Here is a 17,039-nt window from a genome sequence, read left to right on the forward strand (position 1 = left end):
AAACACAAGATGACTGTGGAAAATAGAGAAAAAAATCTAAATGCAAATAAACAGTTTTCAGAGAGTAAGGTAGTTACACGATAACCTCCAAACACAGTACACTGAAAGGCTATTTATTATAAGAAAAATGACAAATTTTATCATTCCCCTGATCTAGAAAAGGTAAAAATGTCATAGAAAGGCTGCACGTTGAAGGGGCAAAAAAAAAAGGTGATCCAATATGGTCTATCTGTAGTCAAGATTAAAGTAATAAAAGGAACCTGGGGGATAGAGAGCACAATTCCCAGGGATCAAATCTGCCTTAGCACACTCTGAACACACGTGTAGCTAGAGCTAGTGTCAACTACTCAGAGCAGACTACTGATTTGCCACACTGGAAAAGTCATAGTTCTATTACTAGTGGAAGCAGAAGGTGTGATCTAAGACAAGGGACGGTATCAATGAGAAGGGAGCCAAGCTAAGCAAGGGCCTGGAAGTCCCAAAGGCACTGATCACAGTGAACAAAGAGTTTTTTGTTGTTGTTTTCCAGGATAGAAGCAAAGAAAAACAAGGCTCTGTTCCTTTGGCAGGATTCTCAGTTGAAACCCTCTCCTGAGAGATTTCATATTTGAACTCTTGAGTGCCCACCCAAATGTTGATACAGAACTTGCTGTATAAAATTAACATTAACTCATCCAAGGTAGACAAGTGAGATCTTCTAGCTGAAGATGCCATAAAATAATTCAAAATATTACATGGAAAACCATGTCTTAAAACAAGTACTTATTTTCCAGTCATAATTATTTCAGTCTCTTCCATAGAACTGCTTCTATAAATTGTTTTTAAATGTATCAAAAGGATTCTTTTTCCAATAGTTAATAAAGTCAGATCTATTCCAAGTTAGAAATTCTTGTATGTCCTATAAGCAAGCACTATGATTCCATCTTCTTGCTCTCTAGAAATCCATCAGATGTATGTTCCAACACAGAAGTGCTTTCTTTCCTTCTCATGGTAGCAAAAAGCATATCCATCATCCCCAAGGTTTCTAGTAGTTCTCTTTGGTAATCAATCTCTTTTTCTACAAGTCCTTGAAGTACCAAAAACTTTTTATCCACTACAGGGGACTGACCAATCACAGGAAGATATATATCTAAAAAGAGAGAAACACGTTAACTAGAAACATCTTTCTATATAGTAAGTGAAAAGCAATAATGTAAAAAAGTATAAAATATTAAATATCAGCTGGGCTTGGAGGCTCACACCTATAATCCCAGCACTTTGGGAGGTTGTGGGAGGACTGCTTGAGGCAGGAGTTCAATACTAGCCTGAGCAATAAAATAAAATATTTTTTAAATTAGCCAGGCGTGATGGTGTGCACCTGTTGTTTCAGCTACTTAGGAGGTTGACTGAGGCTGGAGGATTGCTCGAGCCCAGGAATTCAAGGTTATAGTGAGCTATGATTAGGCCTTGGTGACAGAGCAAGACCCTATCTCTAAAAAAAGAAAATAGTAAAAAATTAAATATAAAAACATTTTTAAAATCCATTTTTATTTTACGTTATGATTTATATAAGTGTAACAACCCCTCTGAGGGAATTTATTTCAAAAAGAAATAATTACAGAAAGTACAGGGTAGAGGGCCTGACTTATTTTCATTTTCCTTAAAAAAAAAAGTTACATCCTTAGAGATAAGAAAAAAAATTTTTTTTTGAGGGCGGCGCCTGTGGCTCAAGGAGTAGGGTGCTGGTCCCATATGCCGGAGGTGGCGGGTTCAAACCCAGCCCTGGCCAAAAAACCACAAAAAAAAAAAAAAAATTTTTTTTTTGAGACAGAGCCTCAAGCTGTCACCCTGAGTAGAGTGCCATGGCATCACAGCTCACAGCAACCTCCAACTCTTGGGCTTAAGCGCTTCTCCTGCCTCCGCCTCCCAAGTAGCTGGGATCACAGGTGCCTGCCACAACGCCCAGCTATTTTTTGTTATTGTTGTTGTTGCAGCCATCATTGTTGTTTGGAGGGCCGGGGCTGGATTCGGACCCACCAGCAAGGGTGTATGTGCTGGAGCCTTAGCCGCTTGAGCCACAGGCACCAAGCCAAAAAATGTTTAATGATAATAAGCCTAGGTCCATCAATTCAAACTCATACCAGTAAACATTTAACTACATTTTAAACTGTATTGATTTATTGTAGCTGTTTGTTTTCTCCCTGAAAATTCTTACTGGAGAGTTGATAAAAACAAGATATTTGGGCCTGGTGGCTCAAGCCAATAATCCTAGCACTCCGGGAGACAGAAGCAGGAGGATCACTTGAGGCCAGAAGTTTGATACTACCCTGAGCACAAGCCACACCCTGTCTCTGCAAAAAAATAGAAAAATTAGCTAGGCATGGTGGTATGCACCTGTAGTCCCAGCTACTTTGGGAGGCAGAGGCAAGAGGATCTCTTGAGCCCAGGAGTTTGACACTGTAGTGACCTATGATGACCCCCACTACACTCTAACCCCAGCAATAGAGACCCTGTCTCAAAACAAACAAAAAGATACTTTGGTCTACTCGATCTCCAAATCTGATTCTATTATTTGACATTTCTACTTGCGTAAGCATGTTAGGATTTTCAAGTTTTAACAACTACTTACCAATAATTATTTCAGCAGCATTGATCAAAACAGGGGCAAATCTCGGCTGAGAAAGATTCCTACAAAGTAAAAATCCTATGTAATAAAACTTGCAAACTTTTTAAAAATTAAAACAGAATTAAATTGCTCCACCAGTTCTCTAAAGGTCAAACAAAATGTCTCTTATTTGGACACAATAACGAATTTCAAACCCAAAATACAAGTGCTTCACACACATCATACATACCTTATCAAAAAATTAAGAACGTGGCTGATTTCCTTTTCATCCCGACCTGCAAGGGCATTGGCAAGGACTCCTCGTCGATTCAGCTCTTTTATTATGGAAACTGTAACCTCAGGTGTCTTTATTGTACAAGTGGGCTAGAAAAATTTTTGAGTCAACACAAGCAGACAAAGCAGCAGAAGAAAGAAAAAAAATCACTGTTTGGCACTAAATTACCAAAATGAATAGGTTTTTACCTTCACAGTTCCAAGTCATGGTAATATGTAAAGCAAGTAATAAAATGACCTTTTAAAAATGCTCCTCACTCACCTCAAGGACTCTGTCGAGGGCCTTAGAAATCCGAAAATGTTTCAGATCTCTGTCATATAATTCTAGGTATTTCTTTGTTGGCCTGTTGATCAAAATGTCATCCTGTATTGAAAAATAAATGTATAGAGGGAAAAAATCATTCTCTGTACAAAGACACAGAATCAATTACTCATGATGAAGTAGTACCCTTGAACTGTTCTTACTCTTATAATTTTACCCTACAACACATACAATCACCTCAATTCTGGGCAAAAATTATTCATTTCAATTCTGTTTACATGCCAGGCGGTGTGATGTAGTAGGAAAAGAAAGAAAACAAAATTGGAGATATTGAGATCTCAGAAATTCCAAATTCCAGTAATGAAATCCTGCATCAATCATAATTTCTTTGTATCTCAATTTTCTCAAATCCCAAATGGGAACACTACTACTTTTCAGGGTTACTTAGCAGATCAAATCAGATAGTATGTGAAAGACATTATTTTGAATGAGATGAAATACACAGAACATAACATTATGTTATAATTTAGAGTACTAAATGAAGTAGCCCTGGTTCCCGATTGCTCATCACTAATCTTCCCAATCTAGCAATCTAGAGATACTTCTGATGTTTAAAAAAAAAAAAAAAAAAATAGGGACCGAGACCCCACTCCACCTCCTTCTCTCTCTATTCTCCCCTTCCCCCACTGTGTACTAGGTCATTAATTGTCCTCATATCAAAATTGAATTCTAAGAGGGACTTCACCTAACAAATGCAATCAAGTGTAACCTGGTTTCTCAATGAATCACCAACAATAAAAAAAAAAAAGCAAAATACAATTAAATGTCACATAATTTGCTTTTCAGTAAAGTACAGGAACAAAGTTGGCTACTCCAACAGATTTCACCTTTTAAACAAATAATCAAAAATGCACAAATACCCGCTGCTTCATGTAATTTTTCCCTTTAATAAAGGTTCGATATGCAGGCCTTCTTCTCCTGGAAAGAGAATCCTTCTTCACTTCAGATTTTCGATGTTTAACACTCACTATTCCATTGGTCATCCCAACAACTATTGTTTCATCTTCATGCTAATAACAATTAGAAAAGTAAGTTAATCTATTTCTAACTCATAATTGATATTACTTTTACCTCAAAAAACTTAACGTGTTTACCACCTATCCATACATTTACCAATAGTTCTATTCAGACACAGATACTCCACCTAACAATGATCTATGCAAAACAAAACAAAATCACTTCTCCCCATCGGTTAATAATACATTGACAGAATGTATACTTGTAAAATATCATGCAAAATTTGTATAATAATACATAGTTAACAGCATTAAGCATCACATAGGGGCATGACTTTCTATAATCTTGCCCCCAAAAGCCATTTTTAATAAGCTTTTCCTCTCCCAATTCAGAGTTCTATATATTTAAATGCCTTCCTACCCAAATGTATCTCCTCATGAAACTTGACAATGTTCATTTCAGAAAGAGTAGGCAACAAAGAAAAAGATATTTCATATGGTTGTACTCTTTTCCTCCACCTTTTTTCTGCTAGGAGAGCCAACTTACCTTTCTATAGAATTATAGTACTCTTGAGTTATATGAGTTGAAGAGAGACTTATCTACTTCCCAGGTCCTGTCCTCAGTGCTAACAATGCCTCTAGCACAGTATAGTTTGAAGCCATGCAATGAGCAGGACCTAAATTTGAACTCATCCTAAGTTACTTGGACAAGTCATATACAGGTTGGACAATTCAGTACTCAAACTCATTTTTTAAAAAGTGCTACCTTCCTCACTGCAGAATATCACTACAGTCACCTTTGAAGTACTCCCCTTGGGAAGCTAGGTAACAATGGCAACATCCAGTCTACCCTTCAAAGCACTTTTTCTAGGATGAGTTCGCCAACTTAATTCTCAGATCCCACATGGTAACAGCTCTGATGACCATTCCAAAAAGAGTTCCAAAATGCTTTCAAGGGTAAACTAGTCATTGGCATAGCTTCCCAAAGGGAACACTTCGAAGGTGACCCTAACACTGATGCTCAGCAATGAGGTATGTAGCACTTTTTCTAGGATGAGCTCATGTTAACTGTCTAACAATGTTCTTAAATCAAATATCTAATGTGGTGAGAAGACTTATTCAAATCCACTTAACAGAAAGGGCTAGTGATGGCTTTAAAAAGAGGTAAAAGTACTTACTGCAAGGGCAAGGCTCAAAATTGAAGCTGCATAATCAAAACTGTGGACTACTTTGTAGGAAGCTGTGCTATATACTTTCACTTTCCTAACAAAAAAGAAAAGTTTGTCATAAATCACCTCAGAAATGAGCATAAAATGCACATTTTCTATTTTTTGAAAACTAAGAATGTTACAATTTTTGCAACAGTGAAGAACAGTGTTTAGTAATGTTAATTACAAACTAATTTCTCACCGAATCCCTTAAAAATTGAACTTTATATCAGCACTAATCATAATGTTTATACAAAGACTTAAAAAAGACCTGAAGATAAAACTTGGGAGCCAAGAAAAAGTATTAGTGAAACAACATTTGAAGTCGAGAGAGCAGGGTTTCTCAACCTCAGCCTAATTGCCATTTCGGATGATCATCATCATCGTTGTAGGGGCTGCTCTGTGCATGGCAGGGTGCTCAGCAGCCTCCTTTGCCTCTGTCCCTGTGTGGCAATTAGCACCAGGACCTGAAGTATTTCTCCAGGTATTGTCAAAAATTTTCTGGGGAATAAAAATCACTCTGAAGAGCCAGTTTACACCAAGTCTCTAAATTCAAGTCCCAAATTGCCTTTTGACACTATATTAAAGAACTTGTCATATAATTATGTAACTAATATCTTTGTATCAAAAATATTTTCTAGCTTTCATAATATAGCCAACTCTCTGTATTGGAGGTTCCACGTTTTCAGATTCAATCAAACATAGTTTGAAAATATCCACAATAAATAAATAAAAATTAACAATAAAGGGGTGGCACCTGTGGCTCAAGGAGTAGGACGCTGGTCCCATATGCCGGAGGTGGCGGGTTCAAACCTAGCCCTGGCCAAAAACCAAAAAAAAAAAAAAAAACACAATAAAAAAATTATAAATTTAGGGAGGCGTCCATAGCCAGGTGGGTAGGGTGCCAGCCACATACACCAAGGCTGTCATGTTCGAGCCCAACCCTGGGCCAGCTAAAATCAACAATGACAACTGCAACAACAAAAAAAAAATAGCCGGGCGTTGTGGTGGGTGCCTGTAGTCCCAGCTACTTGGGAGGCTGAGGCAAGAGAATCGCTTAAGCCCAAGAGCTGGGGGTTGCTGTGAGCTGTGACACCACAGCACTCTAGTAAAGGCGACATAGTGAGACTCCGTCTCAAAAAAAAAAAAAATTATAAATTTAAAAAGCAGTACTGTGTAACAATGACTTACAAAGCATTTACATTGTATTAGGTATTGTAAGTAACCTGCAGATGATTTAGAATACACAGGAGAGCATGCATAGATGAAATGCAACTGCCATGCCATTTTATAAAAGTGCCCTGAGCACTCACAACCAATCTCCCACAGATACCAAGGGATAACTGTACATTTTTTAATAAATGTAGTGAAAACTCAAGACTTTCTATAACAACAGAAAAACAGAAATATGGAAATAAAATGACCAACAGATGAAAAGTAAATTCTAAAACCGTACCATAGTTCTAGTGGGGCTACTGACCATTAAAAATGCGGCTAGTGAAAATAAAAAACTGAATTTTTATTTATTTTAAATTTAAATTTTAAAACTGAGACAGTGATTGTTATAAAATTTATTATTGTATGTTTATGATAGTGCTTATATTTAGATGCTTATTTCTATATTGCAATAATTTTTACACTGATTACAAAATTATATTTTATAGAGGCTATATATTTTTTATTTTTACATTAGATATTGGACTTAATAAGATACACCATTAAATTTTATCTAATGTTTTTTTTTTTTTGAGACAGAGTCTCACTATGTCACCCTCAGTAGAGTGCAGTGACATCACAGCTCACAGCAACCTCAAACTCTTGGGCTTAAGCAATTCTCTTGCCTCAGTCTCCCAAGTAGCTAGGACTACAGGTGCCCGCCACAAGGCCTGACTATTTTTTTTTGCAGTTGTCATTGTTGATTAGCTGGCCGTGTCTATCGCCGTAACCACTGTGCCATGGGCGCCGAGCTGAAATTTTATCTAATTTAAAAAACTTTTTTTAAACGTGGCTACTGAATATTTAAAATTACATAATGTTCACATCTGAACATTAACTAAGGGACTATTAAATATCTGCTCAAAACAGTATTATTTGGACCACATTAATGTTGTAGAAATGTCCATGTGAAACCTTACATTTTAATGAATATAAACTAGAATATGTAAGTTTATTCATTATGAAAATTTCAAAGTATATGAATGTACAATAATGGTTTTAAAAGATGGTTTACAAAATAACATTTAAAGGCTATGGTTCAAATATTGCTTAAAGTTAAAACAAATTGCATCAAGAAAGAAAATAAGTAGCTATGTGTAAATAAAAAGTCAAAATTATTTTCAAATTTATAAACTTTTTTTCACAGAAATCATATCAGAATACTTATCACATACACTGCTCAAATTTCCTCTAGTGGTAAACACCTGTATACTAACAATAATTAACAAAGAAAATTAAAATGCCAACCTATCCAGTGAGCCAGAAAGTAACCTCTGTCCAGAGCTGCTTAGACATAAACACGTTACAGTTTTGTGATGATTTTTCAAAGACACTAGCAACTGTCCTCCTTTTAACATGTCCCAGACTTTAACATAACGACCTCCTATAAAAAGAAATAAGCACAACAATCATTAGTTTGCTATTCTGCCCATACAGTCAAAATGTTAAAGATCTGAAAAGCATTCTTCAGTGGACATGGCACATAGCACAGAGGTTGCTGAGGGATTCTGGAGCCAGACCACCTGGTTTAAGTCCTGGGTCTGCCACTTACTAGATGTGATTAATAACAACAGTTCCTACCTCACAGAATTGTTACAACAATTAAATAATTTCATATTTGTGAAGTATAGGAACTGCCTGGAAAAATAAAAAGTATAATTGAAACAGAATTCATTTTAAGAAAATTATAATATAATCACTATTTAAAGAAATTCTGTATAACCATGGAAGTGAATAATGTAGATTTTCAACAAAATTTGTATAAAGCTGTAGTTCTCAACCTGTGGGTCGCGACCCACAGGAACTGTATTAAAGGGGCGCAGCATTAGGAAGATTGAGAACCACTGCTATAAAGCAAAAGTCTAATATAGAAAACAGAAAAAGTGGTAGGAGAGCAGATTGAAGTACTTATCTATTTTAATGGGGGAATGACTGGAACCCAACTCACAGTCCCACCACCCCATAGGCATGTGGCACCTCACAAGAGGGTTCACAGTTTGAAACTACTGATCTAGTCCAACCTCTCATTTTCAAGTTCCAGGGCTCTGATGGGTTTGCCCAAGGTCACACAAATAGCTAGTGACACAGTGGAGATTAGCATATAGGTTTCCATTCTCCTTGCTCAACTTTCCATTTCTCAAAATAACAACAAGAAAAGTAGATAAATCTGACAACATTATCAACTTATTTTTAAACCAACTAGGTTACTGGAGATAATTTCTCCCTGAATTAGAGAAGTTAAAAAAAAAAAAAGCGGGAGGTGGGGGAGCCACACGCATCTGCATAAATGCTGCCCAGTATACATACTATGTATGTATGCCTACACATTCATCTAATGTCAATACATTCATTTTTGCTTTATTGACAAATGAAAAAAGCCAATTTACTTCTTTCATTGTAACTATGAAAACAATATGCTCAACAAGACAAAAAAGCCCTCAGTTTTAACTTGGCCCTTCTGACACCACATTATCTCTTCTGGCATTATTAACTACTTTCTGGGTAAGAACATTTTTCAACCAAAACAGTTGCATAAAAAGAAATAAGCTTGATTCTACATCTAAAAGCACCTGTTTTCAAAAGCTGCCACATATCACAAGTGTGACCTAGATTTCTGGGGTCAACGGTCACAGGGTTAAATACATAATGTAGGCTCTCAAGTGCTGTGATTTCTTATCTGCTACAAATCACTTTGCTTTGGAAAAATTACTTAGAAGTTTTATTACATATTTAGTTGTAAAATAGGGGAAAACTATGCCTTGTAATGTCTAGGGCTTTTGAGATAATGTAACTGCACAGTGTCTGCCTCATGTTAGTCACACAATAAATGACTACTGCTTGCCTGTCCCACTTATCAACAGGCTGAGCAAAAACTTACATATGCAATTCAAGCATACATTGATAAATTATAAATAAGGATTGATATTAAATAATCTGAAGACCAACAATATTGGCAAAAGCTATTTTTAAAAGAAATACCTGCGGACACCAGCAGACCTCCAGAGGGGAAAAGCAGGACACTCTCCACTGGCTGCCCATGCTCAACAGAGAGAACACTCTTATTTGTTCGTGCATCAAACATCTTCACAGTATGATCATATGATCCTAAGATTTCAATTTTTACATTATGTAAATTTTACTGTTTAAAACAATAAAAACTATACATGTATGTGTTTATCCGGACATAAATTTTAAAAGGGAAAAAAACTTAGATGGAATGTTAAAAGGACAAAGGCATACATTCATGAAGACACAGTACTTCAAACCCTCTATCACTGATTGTTTCTTTTTTTTTTTTTTTTCCAGTTTTTGGCCAGGGCTGGGTTTGAACCCGCCACCTCTAGCATATGGGGCCGGCGCCCTACTCCTTTGAGCCACAGGCGCTGCCCACACTGATTGCTTCTGAAGAAGCACTTCACAGTACTACACAGAATCTAACTTGCTCTGATCTTAAACTACTCCTGTCTTCAGACTACTGTCACTGCAGAATCACCTGGCAATCTTGCTAAAGGCATCCACAAAGGCTAACCTGCAACTGTCTTTGTTTCTTGGTTGCTGGAGGCTCTCTGAAAACCAGGAGACTTGAGCAGCCTACTGTTTCCAAACACATTTGAGAGACAAGAACAACCACGAAAAGGACAAAAGAAAACAAATGAAGAATGAATCAGGAATATATTCCTTTATGAAAAAGTTTGGGTTTTTTTCTTGAGACAGAGTCTCTGTCACCCTGGGTAGGTGACGTGGTATCATAGCTCATAGCAACCTCAAACTCTTGGACTCCAGAGAGCCTCTTGCCTCAGCCTCCCAAGTAGCTGGGACGACAGGCAGCCAACACAACACCCAGCTAGTTATACTTTTTAGTAGAGACAGGGTCTCACTCTTGCTCAGGCTGGTCTTTAACTCCTGAGCTCAAGCAGTCCCCCTGACTCAGCCTGCTAGGATTACAGGCATCAGACACCACACCCAGCCTATGAAAAAGTTTTAAACCCTTCTATCTCAACAGTCCCATAGCAACACAGTAAAGTATATCCCAGTGAGATTATTTACTTCAGGAAGGAAAAGAGTTTACCAACCTGTTATAAAGAGATCCGAGTTAAGTTTGCTAGCACATCCACACCTCACATAATCAGAATGTTCTTTAAATGTTAAAATTTCTTTGGAGTTGGGAATATCCCATAATTTAACTGTGTAGTCATCAGCCCCAGAGACCACATGGTATTTGTCAGCCGTAAAATCTACTGTATGAACTGCTCTGAAAGATCAAAGATCAGTATTAAAAAACAAGAAAAAAATTATTTTTCTGGCAATTTCCAACATGTAATCCTCCTTTTTTCCAGATGACAAAAAAAGCAACTCAGTTTCAGGAAGTATTTTTATACAGGGAAATAATGAGGAAAGAAACCTTTAAAACATGTGCTTGCCCCCAAGATAATTAAAAAATGTAAAAATCCATACACTATGAAGTTAATAAAAATATTAGACAATGGCTTAAAAAATTTTTTTCTAATATACATTATATTTTGAGACTCTGTTGTCCAGGCTAGAGTGCCATGGTGTCAGCTTAACCCACAACAACCTCAAACTCTTGGTCTTGAGCGATCCTCCTCCCTCTGCTTACAGGTACCTGCCACAATGCCCAACTAATTTTTCTATTTGTAGTAGAAACAGGGTCTTACTCTTGCTCAGACTAGTCTGGAACTCCTGAGTTCAAACAACCCTCTCACTGTGGCCTTCCAGAGTGCTAGGATTATAGGCAAGAGCCACCACGCCTGGCCTATATTTTCAAATATGTTAACAATTCTACTTAGCTGTCTAATGTAAATTTTTCTAAATGCTGGGACAAAGACATTTTAATCTTAAAAAATTCAAAAAGTTCTCTAAAAAACAAGAGACTTGGGCGGCTCCTGTGGCTCAAAGGAATAGGGCGCCGGCCCTATATGCCAGAGGTGGCGGGTTCAAACCCAGCCCCAGCCAAAAATAGCAAAAAAAAAAAGACTTGTCAGTTAAGCAGCATCATTTTAAGCAAATTTCTGTTATATTTTAAACATTTCATTGATGGGCCAAGACCATCTCGATAATACACAATAAGAAACACTTGAGATTTAAAATCGATGGCAAATTTCAGCAATGACACTGGCAATGCTGAAAACAGAGTTATAATATACTATTGTGATGGCTATTCAATTTATCAAGAGGCAAAACACTACACATCAAAGAAAAAAAGAAAAGCAAAGAAAAGAAAACCTTCTAATGTGACTTCACCATGACAGCATTTAAGATAATACAGGCCTGTACTGTAAGGCTGCTTTTAGGTTTGTAATTCATAATCTCAACTGGGTCACAGACTCCAGTGAGAAGTTAATGAAATTTATAGACTATCTCCCTAGATAAACATATATTTCTTATTATGTCATACACAAGTCTAGGGAATATATGAGCCCCATGAAACTGAACCATGGAACCAAAGTTAAACATTCTGTCTTAGAACAACCAGGAAATATATTACATACAGATACATAATCTTCATTGAACTGGTCATAGAGACCAGTTTTTAACCAAAACCCAGAGAAAGAATAGAGCTTACAATAAAATAAAAGAACACACAAAACCAACTGTCTCTTACTTTGTATGGCCCTCAAACTGCCTGAGGGGAGCCCTCCCACTTATATCAAAAAGCTGAACTCCACCATCTTCACTGCCAGCCACAAGCAATTTACCATCCTGTCGAAATGTGGCACAGTATGCTGTGTCTTTAAATCGAGAAAAGGTTTTTATAGGTTCTTGGGAATATCGACCATAAATGTGAATCTACAAGATAAAAATCAGTATTTCAACAAATGACTCCAAATCAGTAGTAAACTATACAAAAGATAACTAAAAATGTTATATTATACTTACCCTTGAGGAAGCTGTGACCGCATAATTATATGGAGGCTGAGGAGAAAAATCTACTTTTGACACTGCACCAAACTCCTTAATCTGGACAGGGGTCTTAATGAAAAATAACAGAGTATTAACAGAGTTACAACACGTAAGACCTATTTAAACATTATGTAATTTCTGAAGGCCACTTATTTTTGTTCTAAGTAACATTAGGTTGTATGTAACAGAATTATGAGGAAAGCAAAAAGCATTCAAATCTTATCATCTAGACCAGAGGTCTCAACGTGTGGGTCGTGACCCCTTTTTAACAATGAAAATACACTGCGGCATTAGGAAGGTTGAGAACCACTGATCTAGACTATCCTTGTTGCCACTGAAATAAACATATGGTTAGAAAGATACACCCCACTGTCTCTTTAATCATTGAGTTTACTGTAATTCCGGCCAGAAAAAAAAGGGGGTGGGAGGTGTGCCTATACCAGCATACATTTAACCATGTATTTTTAAAATGACACAAAGATGATTATACTATGCAAGTTGTTCCACACCTTGCTTTTCACTTAATAATACCACTTAGCTCACTTTTTCTATGAGCAATCCATTATAAGGACATACCATAATTTACTATACCAGTTCATTACTAATGAATATATGCTTTTCAAGATTTCTCCTATTAAAAATAACACTTCAGGCTCGGTGCCTGTGGCTCAAGTGGCTAAGTTGCCAGCCACAATACACCTCAGCTGGCAGGTTCGAATCCAGCCCTGGCCCGCCAAACAATGATGGCTGCAACCAAAAAACTAGCCCGGTGTTGTGGCAGGCGCCTGTAATCCCAGCTACTTGGGAAGCAGAGGCAGGAGAATCGCTTGTGCCCAGGTGTTGGAGGTTGCTGTGAGCTGTGATACCACTGCACTCTACTCAGGATGACAGCTTGAGGCTCTGTCTCAAAAAAAAAAAAAAAAAAAACTTCTGGGGCGGCACCTATGGCTCAGTCGGTAAGGTGCCGGCCCCATATACTGAGGGTGGCGGGTTCAAACCCGGCCCCGGCAGAACTACAACAAAAAAATAGCCGGGTGTTGTGGCGGGCGCCTGTAGTCCCAGCTACTTGGGAGGCTGAGGCAAGAGAATCGCTTAAGCCCAGGAGTTGGAGGTTGCTGTGAGCTATGCGATGCCATGGCACTCTACTGAGGGCCATAAAGTGAAACTCTGTCTCTACAAAAAAAAAAAAAAAAAAAACTTCAACTAGTATCTTTATACATGTATCTTAGCAAAATGTGTATCTTAGCAAACTTTTGGGATTATGTCCACTGAGTACTTTCCAAGTTGTGAGAGATAAGGTCAAAAAGTATGTGTATCTAAAAAAATCATGACAAAAAATAATAAAATCAAATAAAATCAAATTGTGGTAGGTCAGGAGTGATGCCTCACACCTGTAATCCTAGCACTCTGGGAAGCCACAGCAGGAGGATTGCTTTAAGTCAGCAATTTGAGACCAACCTGAACAAAATCAAGACCTCCCCTCTATATTAAAAATAGAAAAATGAAAAACAAAATAAACAGAAAATTAGCTAGCTATGACGGTGTGTGCCTATAGTCCCAACTACTAAAGAGGCTGAGGCAGGAGGATTACTTGAACCCAGGAGTTTGAAGTTGCTGGGAGCTAAGCTGAGGCCATAGAACTCTAGCTTGGGCAAGAGAGCCAGACTCTGTCTCAAATAAATAAATAAATAAATAAATATTGTCAAACAGCCCTCCAGAAAAGTATTACTAACTTCCCTCCCTCAAGTAACGATGATCAAAATTTTTCATCTGTGTTAACATAACAGATGAAAAATACGTTCTGAAGTACTGTCTTAGCTCTTTTAATATATTTATTGGCCATTTTATAGTTCTTTTTCCACAAACTTCCCAAGCTTTGTCCATTTTTCTATTTTGTAACTCAATTCTATTTTTTTAACCATCTGTAAGCCTTTTCAGATGGCATAGAAGAACTCATTTCACATCACTTCTTCCACTTCGCATCACTTCTTCCACAGATTAAGAAAGGCTAGAAGGCCAGGCACAGTAGTTTATGCCTAGAATCCTAGTACTTTGGGAGGCTGAGGTGGGAGGATTGTTTGAGGCCAGAAGTTGGTGACCAGCCTTAGCAACAAATAGAAAAATCAGCAGTGGTATGGTGGTACACACTACTCTGGAGGGTGAGGCAGAAGGATCACTTGAGCAAAGAAGTTGAGGTTGTAGTGAACTACAACTGATGATGCCACTGCACTCTAGCCTAGGCAACAGAGCGAAACCCTGCCTCAAAAAAAAAAAAGGCAAGAAAATATGTTCTTGCATATGAGATTACAAAACTTAATTCATTTGGCATTGACTGATTATCTATTCTGCTAAGTACTTGTATAGTTAAACTGATTAGGCAATATGGATTTTTACATAAAATTCCAAGAAAAAATTGGTATCATATTAGCTACCCAAACAATAAGCTGCTGATAGATTTTTTTAGTTAAGGGGTCTTTGTCAGAGTAGCTAAAGTATAACACGTGCTGGAGAATTGGCATAAACACAAAACCCTCCTTCTTCATTGTCTCTCATACTCACCTTATAGTTGTTCCAGTATATTGTATCTTGGGTGATTTTTTCTCCAAGTATAGGATATGCCTGAATAGCTACAGGCTTATAACCAGACATGATTTCATATAATTGTACTGTTGTCCACGGACCAATAATTTGGAATGATAATAGAAATAATTACAGTGATTCTGCCCTAAGTCTGAAAAAGAAAATATTTTATATTCATATCATTCATAAATATAAACTTGTACATGTAATTTTCATTCTGCCTTTTGTAAAAAGGTTGTGTAGAAGTTTATTGACTAGTGACCAATAAGCTATTTAATTGCAATCCAAAAGAGACAATCTAAAAGAAACAGGAATAATACAAATAAGAACTACCAAACTGTGCCATCTACTCAGTATATATAGAGCCTGTACCCTGGTTCGCAAACCTAACCAGTCATTTTACAACACTTAGGAATAAATCTGGCTCAACCTTCCAGGAGCCAAACCAAAAAATAAGCACACTGGTTTAGTATTCATTCTTGACAACAAAAAATATCAACATAAAACTACAAATACAAAAGTTTCCTGAAACTAAGTTTAAAGCGACATTTAAGAACACAGCTTAGGTATTTCACTTCCTGACAGCCTAAAAAATGCCAATAAAAAAAGAAAAACAAACCTATTATTCCAATGTGGAAGCTTAAAGTTAATTTTAAAACTTCAGAGTAATTTTCTAATATTGAAGCTCAAAATTGGATTAAATGCAAAAAATATAAATAGAAAAAATGTAATAAAGCAATTCTGAAATTAAATTTTAAATTGAAGTGACAGAATAGGATAAAAATAAAGCTTTTAAATAACACATAATTACGCCAAAACACCTTTCCAGAACTATGTGATAGCAAAAGAGATTCAATGTTATCAAGTGAATGATTCCTGGCACCACTATAAACAAGTATGCCTGCCAGGTACTGTGGCTTATCCCTGTAATCTCAACACTTTGGGAGGCAGAGGGGGAGGGAAATTCTTGAGGCTAAGAGTTCAAGGATAGCCTGGGAAACATAGTGAGACACCCTCTCCCCTGCAAAATAGTAAAAGATGAGTCAGGTGTGCTGGTGTGTCCCTGCAGTCCCAGCTACTGGGGAGGCTGAGGAAGGCTGGGGCAGAAGGATCGCTCAAGCCCAAGAGTCTGAGGTTGCAGTGAGCTATGTATGTTCCAGTCACTGCTCTCTAGCTAGAACGACAGAGCAAGACTCGGTCTCAAAAAAAAAAAAGTGGGAGCGGGTGTGCCGTTTTTAAAGGCTTTTTTGATGAAACACAGCAGTCAATGATTGAAGGGAGAACATTCTTTCTGTTCATTTAAGTACCTTCCAACGTTCAAGGAACTATTTTAGGCACTGGGGATGCAACAGTGAATGAAACAGACATGGTATGTGCGCTCGCTCCTAATGTTCTCCCTTTTGACTCGTGATTGGCACCAGCTATTAATCTAGACTCAACTTGACATGTCCTTCTTCCTCACTCCTAAAAGCCAAATCAGTTAACAAGGCCTGGTTTAATTCCTAAATCCTTCTAAATTTTATTATGTTCTCTTCACCCCTCAGAAAATCTTACGAGCAAAGGCAGATATTGGAAATCTGCCCACTGCCTTGGAAAGGTGCTGATTACTTTGAGAACTAATAACGGTGGATGGGAGAGACCGTGATCATACAGGAGGAAAATCTAGGTCAAAGCTAAACTGAAGAGAACCTAAGAGGCCGGTTAAAGAATTTAACGGAGCTGGGAAGCCCCAGAAGAGCATGCCAGAGACAAGAAACCTGGAGCGACCCTCAATGCACGCCGCCGTCACCTACCTTCGCTGGGCCCCAACGGTCCGCGAGACACCCCGGCTCCACTGACAATTAATTCGACTCCGCCAGCTTCCAAACCCGGACGGTTCTGGATACCCTGCGCAAAATCACGCGGACCCTGAAGCAGAAGACCACACACGGCGAACGGAAGGTCGCGCGAAGATGACG

General features: G+C 37.7%; 1 protein-coding gene across 1 annotated transcript; it reads right to left on the reverse strand.

Annotated features, from left to right (window-relative positions):
- Positions 1–803: 803 nt before the first annotated feature.
- UTP15 (UTP15 small subunit processome component) lies at positions 804–17,039 on the reverse strand. The gene is made up of 13 exons (XM_053588820.1): positions 16,875–17,039; positions 15,061–15,232; positions 12,478–12,570; positions 12,203–12,387; positions 10,653–10,831; positions 9,559–9,684; positions 7,828–7,963; positions 5,335–5,419; positions 4,061–4,210; positions 3,141–3,242; positions 2,835–2,968; positions 2,609–2,667; positions 804–1,129 (listed from the first exon to the last, which is right to left on the reverse strand). The coding sequence occupies exons 2-13, from the start codon at positions 15,148–15,150 to the stop codon at positions 912–914; spliced, it is 1,557 nt and encodes a 518-aa protein (XP_053444795.1). The 5' UTR covers positions 15,151–15,232; positions 16,875–17,039; the 3' UTR covers positions 804–911.

The sequence above is a fragment of the Nycticebus coucang genome, chromosome 1 (assembly GCF_027406575.1).
Source record: "Nycticebus coucang isolate mNycCou1 chromosome 1, mNycCou1.pri, whole genome shotgun sequence".
NCBI lineage: Eukaryota > Metazoa > Chordata > Mammalia > Primates > Lorisidae > Nycticebus > Nycticebus coucang.